The 15174-nt window shown below is 34.2% G+C and overlaps 2 protein-coding genes across 3 annotated transcripts; both read right to left on the bottom strand.

The window, feature by feature from the left end:
* Positions 1–717: 717 nt before the first annotated feature.
* On the bottom strand, positions 718–5228 carry LOC125263592 (coxsackievirus and adenovirus receptor homolog). Its single transcript, XM_048182650.1, has 6 exons — positions 4600–5228; positions 3230–4169; positions 2744–3070; positions 1831–2115; positions 1602–1724; positions 718–1386 (listed from the first exon to the last, which is right to left on the bottom strand). Exons 2-6 carry the CDS (start codon positions 3270–3272, stop codon positions 1334–1336), a joined length of 831 nt encoding a protein of 276 aa, XP_048038607.1. The 5' UTR covers positions 3273–4169; positions 4600–5228; the 3' UTR covers positions 718–1333.
* A 1110-nt stretch (positions 5229–6338) lies between these two features.
* Positions 6339–13184, bottom strand: LOC125263583 (SLAM family member 9-like). Of its 2 annotated transcripts, none has more exons than XM_048182636.1 (6): positions 12871–13184; positions 10741–11082; positions 10304–10603; positions 8351–8473; positions 8156–8223; positions 6339–7929 (listed from the first exon to the last, which is right to left on the bottom strand). In XM_048182636.1, the coding sequence occupies exons 2-6, from the start codon at positions 11048–11050 to the stop codon at positions 7864–7866; spliced, it is 867 nt and encodes a 288-aa protein (XP_048038593.1). In that variant the 5' UTR covers positions 11051–11082; positions 12871–13184; the 3' UTR covers positions 6339–7863. The 2 variants fall into 2 exon arrangements, with proteins under 2 accessions (XP_048038593.1, XP_048038592.1); XM_048182635.1 differs by lacking the exon at positions 12871–13184 and adding an exon at positions 12727–12864 and having other exon boundaries at positions 6339–7914; positions 8351–8470.
* Positions 13185–15174: the final 1990 nt, after the last annotated feature.

Below are 15174 nucleotides of genomic sequence, written 5' to 3'. Positions count from 1 at the left end.
TGAGTGAACTATCTCTTTCAAAGAATAAAAAAAAATTCTGTGTTGTGTGACAGTTTACATTTCCTCCATCACTCGCTTTCAAACCACATCCTGTGAAACTTTTGTGAAATTGTTACAAAAAAAGAAGAAAAACAATTGAGTCATTCTCAAAAAAATTGACTTTACAAATAAATTATACATTTAATTTTTATTAAAGTAATTTAAACTAACATTACATAATTTGGAAAATGAGTAAAAATACATTATAGTAAATGTTATGGTGTAGAGGTGAAAGAGGACAAGTGTTTTTTCATGCATTTCACATTTAAGTTTTGAAATAACTAATATAGTCAAACAGCTTATATAAAAATGCATTGGGAAATACTGTGAATATTTGAAATGTTTTATGATACTTTAAGGGACTGTCAGCACATTTTGATTATGACTAAATTGTAAATAAACTTTTAGATGCAGTGATTTGTAAACAGGGTGTTACAGCACATTTTTAAGGGGTCTCAAGATGACTGAAAATCGGGGGAACTGTGGATAATGGGCAGCCTTGAGTCAAAGAGGCTGAAAATCACTGCTTTAGATCTCAAGTTCTTGAGCTGTAACACTCACAGGTCACTTTATCATGTAGTGATGCATGCACATTATTTCAGTACTCGATTACACAGCTGTGTTTTGTTAGATTGTTGATAAAAGTGGAATCAGCAGACAATACAAGCTGAATATTGATGGTGATGAAGGAATTATTATAATTAGTGATTAATTGGTGAAGCAAATACAAAAAGAACACAGATGAGATTCTCAAGAGGAAAGTGAAATACAAGTGTAACGTCATTCTGAGTTTAGCATCTGGGTACTATATGTCACAAATGATATAATGAGTACTGCAAAATAACAAAGAAGATAGATAGATAGTTAGTAGATAGACAGGGCCTCTCGGAAGAAGGTCAGTGTGAAGTTTTTTATTATTGTGGTTACACAAGGACCTTCGCTCTGTTTCAATTGTCTGGAAATACTTTTACACTTGCACAAAACAAGAAAATAATTAAAGCAAGGGTGATACATAAACATGATATGAATGAGAAACTAGTTGAAGCATAATGCAATAATAGGCATCCAAACATGATATAAATGATAATGGAAATAAAAAATTATAAGCATACTAAATGACGATAGAGGAGATTAAATGCATAATAAAATAACAGTACTTGTTTTGTATTTTCTCATTCATGTAATCTCTTTTAATTTAGTAAATATCTTAAAAATCTTTACATTTTGTTTGAGTCTGTTTTTGAATTTCACATTACTGTTATGAATATTAATAATCTGAGTGATGATCAGTGTGTCAGATCTGAAGACGGTAGATGATCTCTGTGTATTCTGACAGTCTTTCCTGATCTACAAACACAAACACATGGAGATTTTCAGTGTTTTTAACATCAGGTGCTGCTTTCTGACATTTCATAATGATATATTTTATATTCTACAATAAGCATATTTTTCATTTTAGAACTATTAAATAAATGTTTAAAACTCAGTTTAGGCTCTTAGTTGTAAAAAATAAATTGCATAAAAAAGTATTATTAGTAATTATTAATAATAGTACTACTTGCCCTCTGGTTTTTCTTGACTGTATTTCCTGCAGCAACAGTAAAACACACATGCAGAAATGAGCAGCAGCAGCGGCACACAAACTATCGTTATAATGGGTGTGAAATATGAAGTCTTGGTCATATCTGTAATAAACAAAGAGAAAATGATTGATCCTTTCAGTCAGACTTCATCTTGAATGTACTGCACATTTAAAAAGCAAATAAGTTGAGAATGTTGTTGCTGACGTACTTGAACAATACCAACAGTGTTGACTGATGTTGTCCAGATGTTTGGTCTGGTTTCTGATGGGATTGTTCAGCACACAGCTGTAGGTGTTTTTATCCTGATATTCCACCTCCAGAGGTAGAGAGAGACTGATGCTGAGATCAGACACACTGATGCTGGACAATAAACTGTTTCCTTTGTACCAGGAGAGAGTCACATGACTCACATTCACAGCTGAACACACCAATGAACAAGATGATGATGAAGAACAGTGTGAGGAGCCTCTGATGACAGGAATGGGAAGAGGAGCTGAAAAAGATGACTGTAAAAAAAAAATCTGAAGAAAAAACAAACACTTTTTTGGAAGTTTTACTTCCAAAATTTGATATAACTTTTTTTTAATTTTCTCAATTCAAAAAGACTGGGCAAATAAACTGGTTTACTTCAATCTAAACATATTTTAACAGTGTAGACACTATAAATCCAGTATCATTTCTTAGATTTATTATTGATGAAGTATCTGAAGATTTTTACTAATTGCAGATCAATAAATGGAAAAATATGCACAGATGTGTCACAATAACTTCAAGATACTAAAGAAGAGAATCAGAGGCAATTATTTTCAAAATTATAATTGATTTCTAAATTTATAATTAATTGTAAAATTTGATGGATGTTTCTGACTACAAGAAAAAATCCAATAGTAACACAAGAAGGCAAGTTTCTTGATGCATTTTCTTTTAGATTCTCTCTTTACAAAACAGTACCACATAAAAACATTTTTGAATCAAACAAATAAAGTATGACATAAAATAATTCATTTTGTAGCTCTCTATAACCAATAAATAAAAATGATCATAAGACATATTTTACTGTCTCTGCCGAACACTAAACTCATACATCAGAGAAAAAGTACAATTTTATTCACTTTACTCACCGTAGACAGTAACATTGAATATCTTGTCTGAGTTCCCTCTGTCGCTGCGGATCTGTAGTTTATAAAGTCCAGAGTGTTCAGATCTGATGTTTCTGATGGTCAGAGATCCAGTTTGACTGTCCATCTGGAGTCTGTGTCCAAATATCTCATTACTGTCAAACATATCAATGTTCTGTTTATAGAGTTCAGCTATACGAGTCTCTCGAGGTCCAAACATCCACAGTATCTGATCATCTCTCTGTACTTCAGTAACATCAGTGTTTAGAGTGACAGAATCTCCTTCAGTCACTGACACTGACTTCACTGCATCTGTGTCACCAAACACACCTGAAAATATAATATTTCCAGGCAAAGACTTTATATAATCTCATTTCCTGGAGTTTAATCATAAAAGGTAAAACATGCATTTTTATCTCTTGTGGAAATGAATTTGTGTTTAAATAAATGCTCCACGTTTGCTGATTAAAAGTATGAAGAGTTTCTCACCGCTCAGGACAAACAGGATCAGAGCGCACAGATGAGAGGACATTGTGACAGAAACAAACGTCCAGACGAGAGTCGCTTCAGACACAGAAGAGCGACTTCCTGATTAGAAAGTTCAGCTATTTCTCAAGTCTAGATTACTAAACGAAAAGCGAACTGGTGGTGTTTCGTGGTGTTTGTCTCTGTCTGTGCTCTGCTGAATAACTTCAATGAATTCTTTATCTTCCTCTTAATATTTCAGAAACTCACTGCACATCTCAGACATAGAAATGTTTCTTTCACAACATCATTCTGAATTGCTCTTCTTTAGAAAACTCTTATTTCAGGTTATTTCTATAAGAGGTTCTCAGAAGGTTTGTTTGTGTTTGTGAGAATAAACGGCACATCTCACACTCTCATGAACACACACACACATCGTCTAACATCAGCTGAACATCCGGCCAGAACATTAAACCACATGCGTTCAGTTCAGATGCTGCATCTTATGACGAAACATCTCATAAACATGCTAAAACACATGCAATATAATGATGATTAGTCTCTTTCAAATGTTTTTACACAAAAATGATTGGAATAAAACAGGTTAATCTTCGAAATGAGAAAATATAGGCTGAACTTTAAATAACTTTCAATTAAAACACCATAAAACACCCACATGAGAAATCAAAGGTTTATTGATTTAATGTTATGTCTATGACACAGTTTAAGTACAATTTTAGTAGGCAGATACATCTAATGGCACCAAATTACATGATGAACATGTTTAATTTCATTATATCAAATGCATTTTACACTTTTATGATAATGTATAAATCTTTAACCTAAAACCCTTGTTAAACTGCATGATGATTTTGGTGAAGTCAGTGTTGAATGAGGAGATGATCAGTGTGTCAGATCTGAAGACGGTAGATGATCTCTGTGTATTCTGACAGCCTTTTCTGATCTAAAAACACAAATATGGAGATTTTCAGTGCTTTTAACAACAGGTGCTGCTTTCTGACATTTCACACTGATATCATATATTTTAAGCATTTTTCCCCCCATTTCTAAATCATTAAAATTGTTACAAATTCAGTTTCGGCTCTTAATTTTAAAACAATGTTTGCATATAAAGAGCCATTTTAATGTCCTATCAGGTGTAGTAATACTTGCCTTCTGTTTTTTTTTCGGCTGTTTTTCTTCCAGCAACAGAAAAAACACACATGCAGAAATGAGCAGCGGCACACAAACTACTGTTATAATGAGTGTAAAATTAAATGAATTTTCTGTCATTTCTGTAATAAAAAGAGAAAATAGACGGCCGGACTCCATCCAGACAATTTGAACTGCACATTTAGAAAGAAAATATGTTGAAAAATTTTCTGCTGACATACCTGCACATGTGTGACAGAGCTGAGTGATGTCCAGATGTTTGGTCTGGTTTCTGATGGGATTGTTGATCACACAGCTGTAGGTGTTTTTATCCTGATATTCCACCTCCAGAGGTAGAGAGAGACTGATGCTGAGATCAGACACACTGATGCTGGACAATAAACTGTTTCCTTTGTACCAGGAGAGAGTCACATGACTCACATTCACAGATGAACACACCAATGAACAATTTGATGATGATGATGAAGAGTGTGAGGAGCCTCTGGTGTTTCTGATAGTCAGAGATCCAGTTTGACTGTCTATCTGGAGTCTTTTCTCAAATGTCGTACCAGTGGCATCTAGATGTTCTGTCTGTGAATTTCAGCGATTCGAGTTTCTCGAGGTCCAAACATCCACACTAAATGATCATCTCTCTGTATTTCAGTAAGATCACTGTTTAAAGTGACAGAATCTCCCTCCATCACTGACACTGACTTCACTTCATCTGTGTCACCAAACACACCTGAAGAGATTATATAAAAGTTTACAAGACACAAAATTATGTTATTTATATACAGAGACGATCTAAACTCTGTGTCAGTAAACACTCCACATATACTAATAAAAAGTGAACAAACTATGAAAGTGATTTCCTATTTACTCACCACACAGGAAGAGGAACAGACGAGAGGAAGTCATTCTGATTGACACGTTACTCAACTTCAACATAAACCTGCTATGAAAGCACATTTAAACTGTGAGCTGATCTTTCACACACTGATGGTCTCATTATGAGGTTTATGTGTTTGAGAAAAACCCCACACATTTTACACTTACAGATACACACAATCGTGTTTAACCCACATCTACACATGAAAACACGTACATTGAACTCAGAGCACAACCCTGCGTTCCATTCGGAAGGGCTCATCCCTATGGCCTAATCCCTTCAGAGGGTTTACCCTCCGGAGTGAGCGCTTTGAAGGGATGAAGGGTGTAGGGGTCAAAAAACTCTTTTTTTGTAATGCACTTAAGCCTCATCTTAAGGAGACGATCAAAGAGATTGTGCAAGCTGCGCCCTTTGTTTAACGTTAGTTTATTTATATTTGTTATTTTAGGTTTATCACACCATATTGTATATTGTATCTACGTATTTTAAACATTTGAATGGACTGATAAAGAGAGCTGTAAAGTATTTTTGTTGAAGTACAATGTCGTTTTGACCATAATAATGTACCAAATCTAACTCTTATAAATATTAGTAGTATGTAAAAATACAATATATACATTTATAGTTAGCCTAATATCAAACTCTGAGCATCTTGTACCCATTCTGTGATGTCAAAAAACTTCCCTTTGCAAAGGATCATGGATGCCCCAACTGTCCATCAGTTGTACCCTTCGAAATCCTTCATTCCGAAGGGCCCTTTGAAGTGGCCAGTTTTGAGCACTTCGGTTTGGAACGACCCTTCAATATGGCGGCCATGATTGTTTTCACTCCGAAGTGCCCTTCAGAGGGCGATATATCCCGTTTGGAACGCACCGATAGTCTGACTCTGAACGTCCAAAGACATTTGAAGATTGATGGTCATTACTGTTGTGACACTGACCTCTGCTGGTGAGAATGAATTATTGGATGTGGATGTGACCATTTCAACAGGAGCTAATAATATTCGCTGATAATTATTCTTTCCTCTATCTGGTTGTTAGTGTAGCATACGGTGGGGAAAATCATAATAATAAATGTAATCAGTACAGAGAGAATGTTTCAGAATAAGCCTTTATTTACAGTCAATTTACTTCATTAGTATAAAAGAGGATTTAGTTGAGCGCTTCTTCAAGAGATTCAGATTCACCAAAAACTTCATTATAACTCTTACAATTTCAAAAGCAGTTTTACAAGCATGAGTTTTGATGATACTATTCTCATTTGATTGGGAATAACAGCCCTGTCTTGTGATTCTAACTGAATTTACTGATTACATTTCAGAAATTGACATAAAAGATGATACATACATTTAAATAAGATTAGAATTCGAAGGACAGCAGTATAGCTATATCATTTTATAGAGATACTGATGCTGTTTCCTGGTCAGCCTCTACATCTGGGCTTCACTGTGGCATAGAGACGACATTATCAGTGCAGAGAGAATGTTTAATAATGTTTGTTCAGTGAATAGCAACTTCTTGCCTAAAATATCACAAAAAAAACAAACAGGCTTAAAAAATAATAATAATAATAATAATTAATAAAGTGACAGGCAGCCATTAGGTGTCAGCACATTACTAAAATGACTATACTCAAACAATCTGAATAAAGCTAAAACTAAAATCATCAGTCATATTAAATCACTTGAACTGGGTTTGTCAGGAGATACTCATTCAGATGTTACTGATGTTTATCATATTTTCTCAAGCGCTTCATCTGGTGTCCATAAATTAACCGCATTATACAGACATAAATAATACTGATGGACATTGCAAAAACTTTTTTAAATAGTGCACTATTTACCAGGTTTTACATTACAACACCTTTGAAAATAAAAACTAAATGCGTCACATTCATCAATAACATCACATGTTGGCTAAGTACCTGAAGAGTTCACTTCTGAATGCAGACTTCTTGCTTGTCGATTATATTACATTACAATGTTTAATGTGTAAATACCTACACAGTTTACACCACTAAATGACATTAATAATCTAAAGAATCTGAGATTACCATTTTGAACTGATAATTTACAATACTGGTAGGCATCAATAAATTAAAAATGACCTGTATTAATGATCTTGTCTATAGTAGAGCAGGGCTTTTAAAATCATTCAGTTACATTATTCACACTTTTGAAAGATGCTTTTTGTCCCACAGACAGTGGTTATGGTTATCTAACATGACCAGTCAAACCCATTATAACATTGATTCCTGTAAGTCTCTCATACAGTCGGCAGAGGGAGCCATCAACACACATACAGTACTGAACACATTTAGCCTCATATTACATGTGGCCTTGATGACAAAAGAAGAAAAAAGTAGCATGTCTTTTTATCGGTTGTGTTCTACAGACATGTGGCCTTTTAGTAAAGATTAAACTGTTTTAGAAAATACTTAAAATGAAATGCTTAAATTCATCTTAATATTAATCAGTAGCAAACAGAGCTTAAATCAGTGCATTTGTTTAACTTGGAGGTTTTGAGCTTTGCTACATACTGACATAAACCTCAACATGATCTGTCCTGTAATAAACTGATCTGTATGATAAATGATAAAACAGGCTGAATAATCATCATCATCTCAAAGCGACTTCTGAATACACCGTCTGATCTCGTCCATCAGCCTCCTGTAATGAAATGAACTGTCATAGGGATGATTTCATTACTCGTTTCACAAAAGAAAACAAGCAAGCACATTAAGAACAATTAAATACAGATATTTTTTTTTTAAATTGTTTATAATGTATTTTAATTATATAACATCATGTACATAAAAAAGTAGACAAGCAGACAAATAAACTGTAAGCCTACTTGCTTAGCTAGCTTTCATATAAAAGTTTAGTGCGGATAATAACAGGCATATCTTACCGTGTCCGGAGCTCTGTGTTTAATAAATGTCGCATCAGTATAATCAACCTCTTCTTCATTAGACTGAGCTGTTTAAAAATAATGTATAAAATAAAATAATAAACATTTATAAAACTGAAATGGTGGTAACAGGACTTGTTAGCATTTCTGAGCACTATTTTAGATATATATAGTTTGTTTGTACGTAATACTTGCCCTTTTGTTTTGCCTGTGTGTATTTCCTGCGGCGACAGAAGATCAACACGACTACAACTGTGAACAGCAGCAGCAGCAGCAGCAGCAGAGATACAACAATGAATGAAGTTTGGTTGGATTCTGCTGTGGATAAAACACAAACAGTCATTAAGCTACTGTAAGTGAGTCTCAACAAACATGAAAAACAACAGGTCTGACAGGCTAAAATCTTAACAAATGCAATTAAGTTATTTTGATGATCAGTTAGTCTGTAAATTATTTATAACAAAAATATATCCTGCATGGAAGAAAAAAAAAACATTCCAAATCTTGCTGAATCTTGTCCTCTAAACTGAATACAAGCTATATCCCAGCTAACAAATTAGTTATACAAACGTTGTGAAAACAATGATTTCTGAAACATTAAAATCTCCAGTTTTCTTGTTGTGATTAGAATGTCATTTAAAAGGTTATGTAATGTTAGTGCAACATTTTCCTAACTGTACTGTTACTCACAATATTATAATATAATATACATTCCATTCTTTGAACGGTTATTTGTTCAACATTAACATTCATCAAGTACAAAATGGATGCTTCAAACATGTTCTCAGAACATTTTCTCTCAACATATATCAAATATTAATAATGTTATACGAACATTCTATAAATGTTATTTAAAGAATGTTTTATCTTAACATTTACATAACCTTTACAAAACATTAATGAAAGACAATATGTGGGAACTTTTCCTCTTAGCTGGGGTGCTATACAATATGTGCTTTAAAAATGCTTATTTTATAAAACAAAAGAGCAACTTTTCGTCTGTTTGATGTGAGTACACACCCGACCATTTATAAAGGTTAATGAAGACTTGTTAGTACGAGCGTTTCTAAACAAAACTAAAATTTAGCTCGAATGAAATTCTATAGTTTATAGTTAAGAATATAACCTTCATATAATTTGCTCGGAAACCCTGTCTCAAATGCATTTAACAGCACAAAAACGACGTAATTATTCAAAACACTCAAATGTATGAGAGATATCACAAGTTCAACCATCAAACATTTTAACAGGACCAATTATGGACTCTAAGGGTATGGTTACACCTGTAGTTCGGTTCGCTTGGTTCATTTGTTCTGGACAAAAATAAACAAAAAAACATTTAGTCCTGGTCCATACTGAACTTAATGGCATAGGGATACATTCACAACCTGATTGGTTGGCTTTTATTTCATATATTTTGTGACAGAACTTACTGAACATCCAAAGCAATGTTGTGTGCTGGGCTAAATGTGCTCATTGTATGTGCTTAGCCTACATATAATGGTATTTTGACCAGCTGAGAACCTGTGAAGAGCTTAAAAAAAATAAAATGTGTAAATGAGTCAAAACAGCGTCAGGAATCCCTCTGTCACACACACAAACCAAGATCTGCTGCGAGGAGACGCGGTTCTGATGCCTGTACCGAACTCTGATGGCAACATTGCGACTATGACGAGAAAAAAACAGGTAACAGGTCCTTTTTAGGTCTTCTTGTGACATCATGTCCTGTTTTTGGTATGTTTACATGTCCGTTTTGCGTTCATATTTCATTCAAAACACACTAGTGATTGTATGGAAGCAGACTGAGACCCATTTTTTCAGCGCCTCGGTCCACTTGTTTGGTGCGCACCAGGGTTCAGATGGCAGCGTTCACACTTATTCAAACCGCACTAACAGAGCAATCGCACCAGGGTTCATTTTAATCCAACCAAACATGCCAAATGTGAACACTTTTAAGAGGGCTTTCACACTGGCAGTTTAGTTCAAAACAGCAAGAAAATAGCGCATTGTGATACCAAACCTGGAACTAGGAGGTGGCCTGAGTTTGGTTACAATGGAACTGTTTCATTATTCAGGTGAAAGTTAAAATGACTCAGACACAGCTAATGCCCCCAGTGTGAAAACCCCCTAATACTGAAGTAGGCCTACCTGAATTTGGCTGACAGAGTTGACTGATGTTGTCCAGATGTTTGGTCTGGTTTCTGATGGGATTGTTCAGCACACAGCTGTAGGTGTTTTTATCCTGATATTCCACCTCCAGAGGTAGAGAGAGACTGATGCTGAGATCAGACACACTGATGCTGGACAATAAACTGTTTCCTTTGTACCAGGAGAGAGTCACATGACCCACATTCACTGCTGAACACAGCAGTGAACATCTGGATGATCCTGATGATGATGAAGAATTTTGCAAAGTGTCTCTGATAATGACAGGAACAGTCAGAATACCTTAAAAACATGAAAGAAAAACATATTTCGGAAACAATCATTTACCATGTATAGTGTAAAGATCCTCAATCATCATAGATTAGTAAATACAAATTCACATGGTCAGATTTTTAACATAATAAATTCAGTTTACTCACCACAGACAGAAATATTAAAACTCCTCTGTTTGACGTCTTCATTCTTGATCAGTACTTTATAATGTCCAGAGTGTAATCTGTTGATGTTTGTGATGGTCAAAGATCCTGTCTGCTCATCTATCTGTAGTCTGTCTCTGAATCTCTCATTGTTCTCTTTATTATCATATATAGAGATGATCAGTTTATAGATTTCAGCTATAACAGTGTCTGAACTGTTGAGTCTAAATGTCCACACTATGAGATCATCTCTCAGTATTTCAGTAACATCAGTGTTTAGAGTGACAGAATCTCCCTCCATCACTGATATCATCTCTGTTTCATCTGTATAAACTCCAGACACACCTGGAAGAAACGAGTCAGCACAACACAGTCTCAGATTATCATCTCAGATATCTTTCAGAGTTTATTTGAAAATAAAACTCCTTTATAATTTCTTAAACCTAACACAAGTTTCTATTGCATGGCTTAAAGCCAGTAGAACCCTTTATAAGTAATTTTTCTACACTGATGCTGCACAACATGACAAATCCCGACAGTAAAATGTTCTATTTCTGATGTACTCTGAGCACTTTTGCTATTTCTGACACAGGGACAAATAGATATGCATTGATCATGCATTGCAGTGTAGAAAGCCTCTAGCTGTTGTGAAACACGGTCTAAGAATTTGTACAAAAAAACTAAAGGTAGAGCAAAAGTACAAAGCTTCATCCTGACATTACCGGTCTGACAATACTGAAATAAGATCACTTAAAGGGACAGTTCACCCAAAAATAAAAATACTGTCATTATTCACCCTCATGTAATTCCAAACCCGTATGATTGACTTTCGTATGTGGAGCACAAAAGTTGTTATTCTGTGTTTTCCTTGTCAATACAACATCAATACAACGTCAATGTTGTTTGGATCCCAATGTTCTACTTTTGTTTTCCGCAGAAGAGCGTCATAGATGAACAATCATGAGGGTAAAGAAATTATGTCAATTTTCTCTAAGTATTACTACTTCCCTATATGTAAATAAGAGTTTTACCATTTACAGTTGGTGAGCTTGAGATCTGTTTCACACTGTAAAAATTACCATAACATTTATTCTTTTGTCAAATCAACTTAGATAATCAATAGTTCAGCTAACATAATATTTGAGTTTCTGTTGATTAAACCAATCGCCTTCATTGTATTAACTCATTTTAGTTTAACTCATTTTAATAAAATCAAAATTTTAAGGCAACCAGGTAACTTACTTTTTTAAGTTAAACCAACTATTCTTTTTTACAGTGTAAGTAAGGATTCAGCAAGGGATGTTGTTGGTGCGTCAGCATCAACATTAAAGGCTGAATGAAACTGACAAAACAAATCATCAGTATAATCATCATAAATAGCCAAATATTAAGCAGAGACACAGTTTTTTTCTGTTTAAATAAACTTGAAAGGGTCGTTTAAACATTTACATTTATTCATTTTCCAAATTCATTTGTTTTTACCTGAAGCAACTTTCATTGCATTCATTAAACATTTTATCAGTTTAAATTAAATATGAATAATAACCATTTGATGCTACATTTATAATCAGTCAGACCCCCATTGTTGACCCAATTCTGTCATGATTACACTCTCGTTGTTAAATATGGGTTCATTCTCTTTGATGCTACTGTTGAATGTAAAAAAGCAGAAAAATACAAAATCCTTCTTTTGTGTTTCACTTGTACAAATGTTTGGAACCGACCAAAGCCATATTTTCGTTTTGAGTGAACTGGTCCTTTAACATTTCAGGGTCAAAGTTTTGTTTTCAAGCTCTACGCAGAAATTCAGTGAACAGTGAAGATGAGGTGCTTTTAATTCAAATTAATATTATTTTAACAAACAGACTAAGCAAAGCACGATCCCAAAGAATACATGTTTCCAGTCAAACTTTAGGCTACTGGAATAGTCCGACTGTCCGACTGACTATATATACACTACAAGATTTGAAGCCAAATAGGCTAACTTACCACCCAAAAGCCATAGACAAAAACAGAAAAATGCACGAACCACCATATTCGTTAATATCCCAAACAGCCTGGAAGCATAAAACGTAACATAACTGAAAACAAAAAGATCTGTAAACCACACAGAAAAAAGCGGTGTCTCACTACCTTAAAGCACCTCCATTTGAATCTCCTCCTCTCCAGGAAGCCGGTACTATACCTACACCAAATAAATAAAATTTGACTGAATTTGGATGCAATTTGATATAGCTACCATGTAGCCTAATTTGCCTTATAAAGTAGACGTCCACGTACAGTTTTAGAATTTTTAGATTATTAAAAAATAATAATTAAATACCATAAGACTAGTTCTATGTTTTATTCGGGGTTTATGTGGAAAGCAGCGTTCTGAAACTTCACGTAAACGCGAACGCCGTTAAAACGAGTAGCTTTGCCTTATTTCTGAGGTTTTAGTTATGTGCGCATGTGTCTGGAGCAATATGCTGCAGAGGCAGTGCAAACATGAACGCATCAGCTTGCTTTAAGCTGCAGTGTGCGTGTAAACGCTAAGATGAAATGTGAGACAGATTTGTAAATCAAGGTAAAAAAAAAAAAAAAAAAAAAAAAAAAATATATATATATATATATATATATATATATATATATATATATAGTGATTTTTTTAACTTGATTTATTTGATCTATACATATATGTAATAAAGAATAGAATAATGTAGAATGTAAATAGAATTTTTGTGTGGCCAATTTTGTAAGGTATATACCCATTTTATCCTGTGTATCTATGATTGGCTACATAAAAGGCCAGCTGTGAAATTATTGGAGTCGGTCACTACAGAATGAAATTAAACACATTTACTTTGACAAACACAACACTTCACACTTTCAAGGTATTGTTTTCACACTTGAGAAGGTGGTAGTTGTTGATATGACAATATTTCCTGTAGCTTTACTTCTCTTTGCTATAATCATGACATCTGTAAAAAATTTATGACACTTGTTTAAATACATTATTTGGAGTTATAGCCTGTACCTCATGTTGTTCATAATGTTTTGTACTAAGATAGAAGAAGATATAAGAAAGTCAATAAATCAGTTAAATAAGTGTGTGGGAAGCAAGGGTCCAGATGACATTTATTGATGTCAACTTCCTTATGCTTTTGTGTGCTGTAACTTTTTTTTTTAAGATTTTAAAAACAAAGTTTATAGCTTGTATATTTTTGTTGAAAGAACTCTTTCTGTGTGACTTTTTCCAGGTTAATTTAAACAGAAGCCAGTATTTTGATCAGGTATTGAATAAATTAAACCATTTCAGTTAATTTTGCATCAAGGTTGATCATCTTGACCTGCAAAACATTTGTCTCCAGATGGTAAACTGGTGTATTTTAACTCAAAACATTAGTTTGTTGAAGTTGATGGACAAGTTGCAGCTAAACCCAATAACCCACCCCCACACACGTAAGTGCTTACAGAACACCTACCACATGCAATAAATAGCCTTCAGCCAATAGCCTGCATAAACCTCAGCACATCTCGCTTTGACTCAGAAACCCAGCTGGAAAGTATGCCAAGGTGCATGAAGAACATCTTTCTTCTTTGTAAAACAAAAAAACAACAACAAAAACAAAACTTTTTCATGTACAGTTTATGTACAGATTTGCACAAATGCAACAGCAAATCCAATGAAAAAAAAAGAGCCCAGCGACATACTTTGCATAGATGAGATGAGCAGTGGCAGTTTGGATTTGCATGTAGATTTGTGATGTCTGTTGAAAACATTCTTATTTGTCGCAGCCATGCAGGTGAGAGATCACATCAGCATGAACTTTAAAATTTAGATTGTTGTGGAAAACCTTCACATCTGTAGCAGTTTACTAACTAATAAGAAAAAAAGTAAATACAAGCAAGAATAAATAGTTACTGAATTTTATTTTATAAGTTAAAAATTAAAAATTATACTTAGTTACTCGCACCACTGTCATTGAATACATAAGTCTACATCAATTATTTAAATGTTTAACACGTTATTGCTGAATTAATGTCAGAGAAAAGCATCTTATTATCAGGAATTGGCTCCATGCTGGTATAAACAGATAACATTTTGTCCACATCACTACAAATACAAACTGTTTACAGTAAAATTTGAATTCCTGAATCATCAATATGTAGGCTGTTTCCCTCAGCTTCAGCATAATAACACCATGGGTTTATTACATACAGGTTTAATTCTGCGGACACGATCTATGACAAAGCATCATAAGACTCAGATCATCTATCAGCCATGACAGTCTTCTATCACGAGTTCCTGCATCTGATCAAAAAAGACAACACACTCTCATGATCTGGAATAACATATTTCCTGCATAGTATGTTAAAATTAAGGTCGACACGAAACAGAAGTAACGATAATCTCTTCTCCTCTATTGTGGCGTATATCCGAGTGAAATGGCATCT

This window comes from Megalobrama amblycephala, linkage group LG2, assembly GCF_018812025.1.
Source record: "Megalobrama amblycephala isolate DHTTF-2021 linkage group LG2, ASM1881202v1, whole genome shotgun sequence".
NCBI lineage: Eukaryota > Metazoa > Chordata > Actinopteri > Cypriniformes > Xenocyprididae > Megalobrama > Megalobrama amblycephala.
The sequence above is the reverse complement of the archived record's forward strand: the minus strand, read 5'-3'. Positions and strand labels throughout refer to the sequence as shown.

What these genes read in the sequence shown, in the direction of transcription:
- LOC125263592 (XM_048182650.1), bottom strand. Translation starts at nt 3,272, where the DNA reads ATGTCCTCTCATCTGTGCGCTCTGATCCTGTTTGTCCTGAGCG. An exon ending in GATCCTGTTTGTCCTGAGCG is followed by an intron (nt 3,071 to 3,229) that starts GTGAGAAACTCT and finishes TTATATTTTCAG; the next exon opens with GTGTGTTTGGTGACACAGAT. An exon ending in CAGTCAAGAAAAACCAGAGG is followed by an intron (nt 1,387 to 1,601) that starts GCAAGTAGTACT and finishes TTGTGTTTGTAG; the next exon opens with ATCAGGAAAGACTGTCAGAA.
- LOC125263583 (XM_048182635.1), bottom strand. Translation starts at nt 12,772, where the DNA reads ATGGTGGTTCGTGCATTTTTCTGTTTTTGTCTATGGCTTTTGGGTG. An exon ending in TTGTCTATGGCTTTTGGGTG is followed by an intron (nt 11,083 to 12,726) that starts GTAAGTTAGCCT and finishes CGTTTCTTCCAG; the next exon opens with GTGTGTCTGGAGTTTATACA. An exon ending in AACACAGAGCTCCGGACACG is followed by an intron (nt 7,915 to 8,155) that starts GTAAGATATGCC and finishes ATTTCATTACAG; the next exon opens with GAGGCTGATGGACGAGATCA.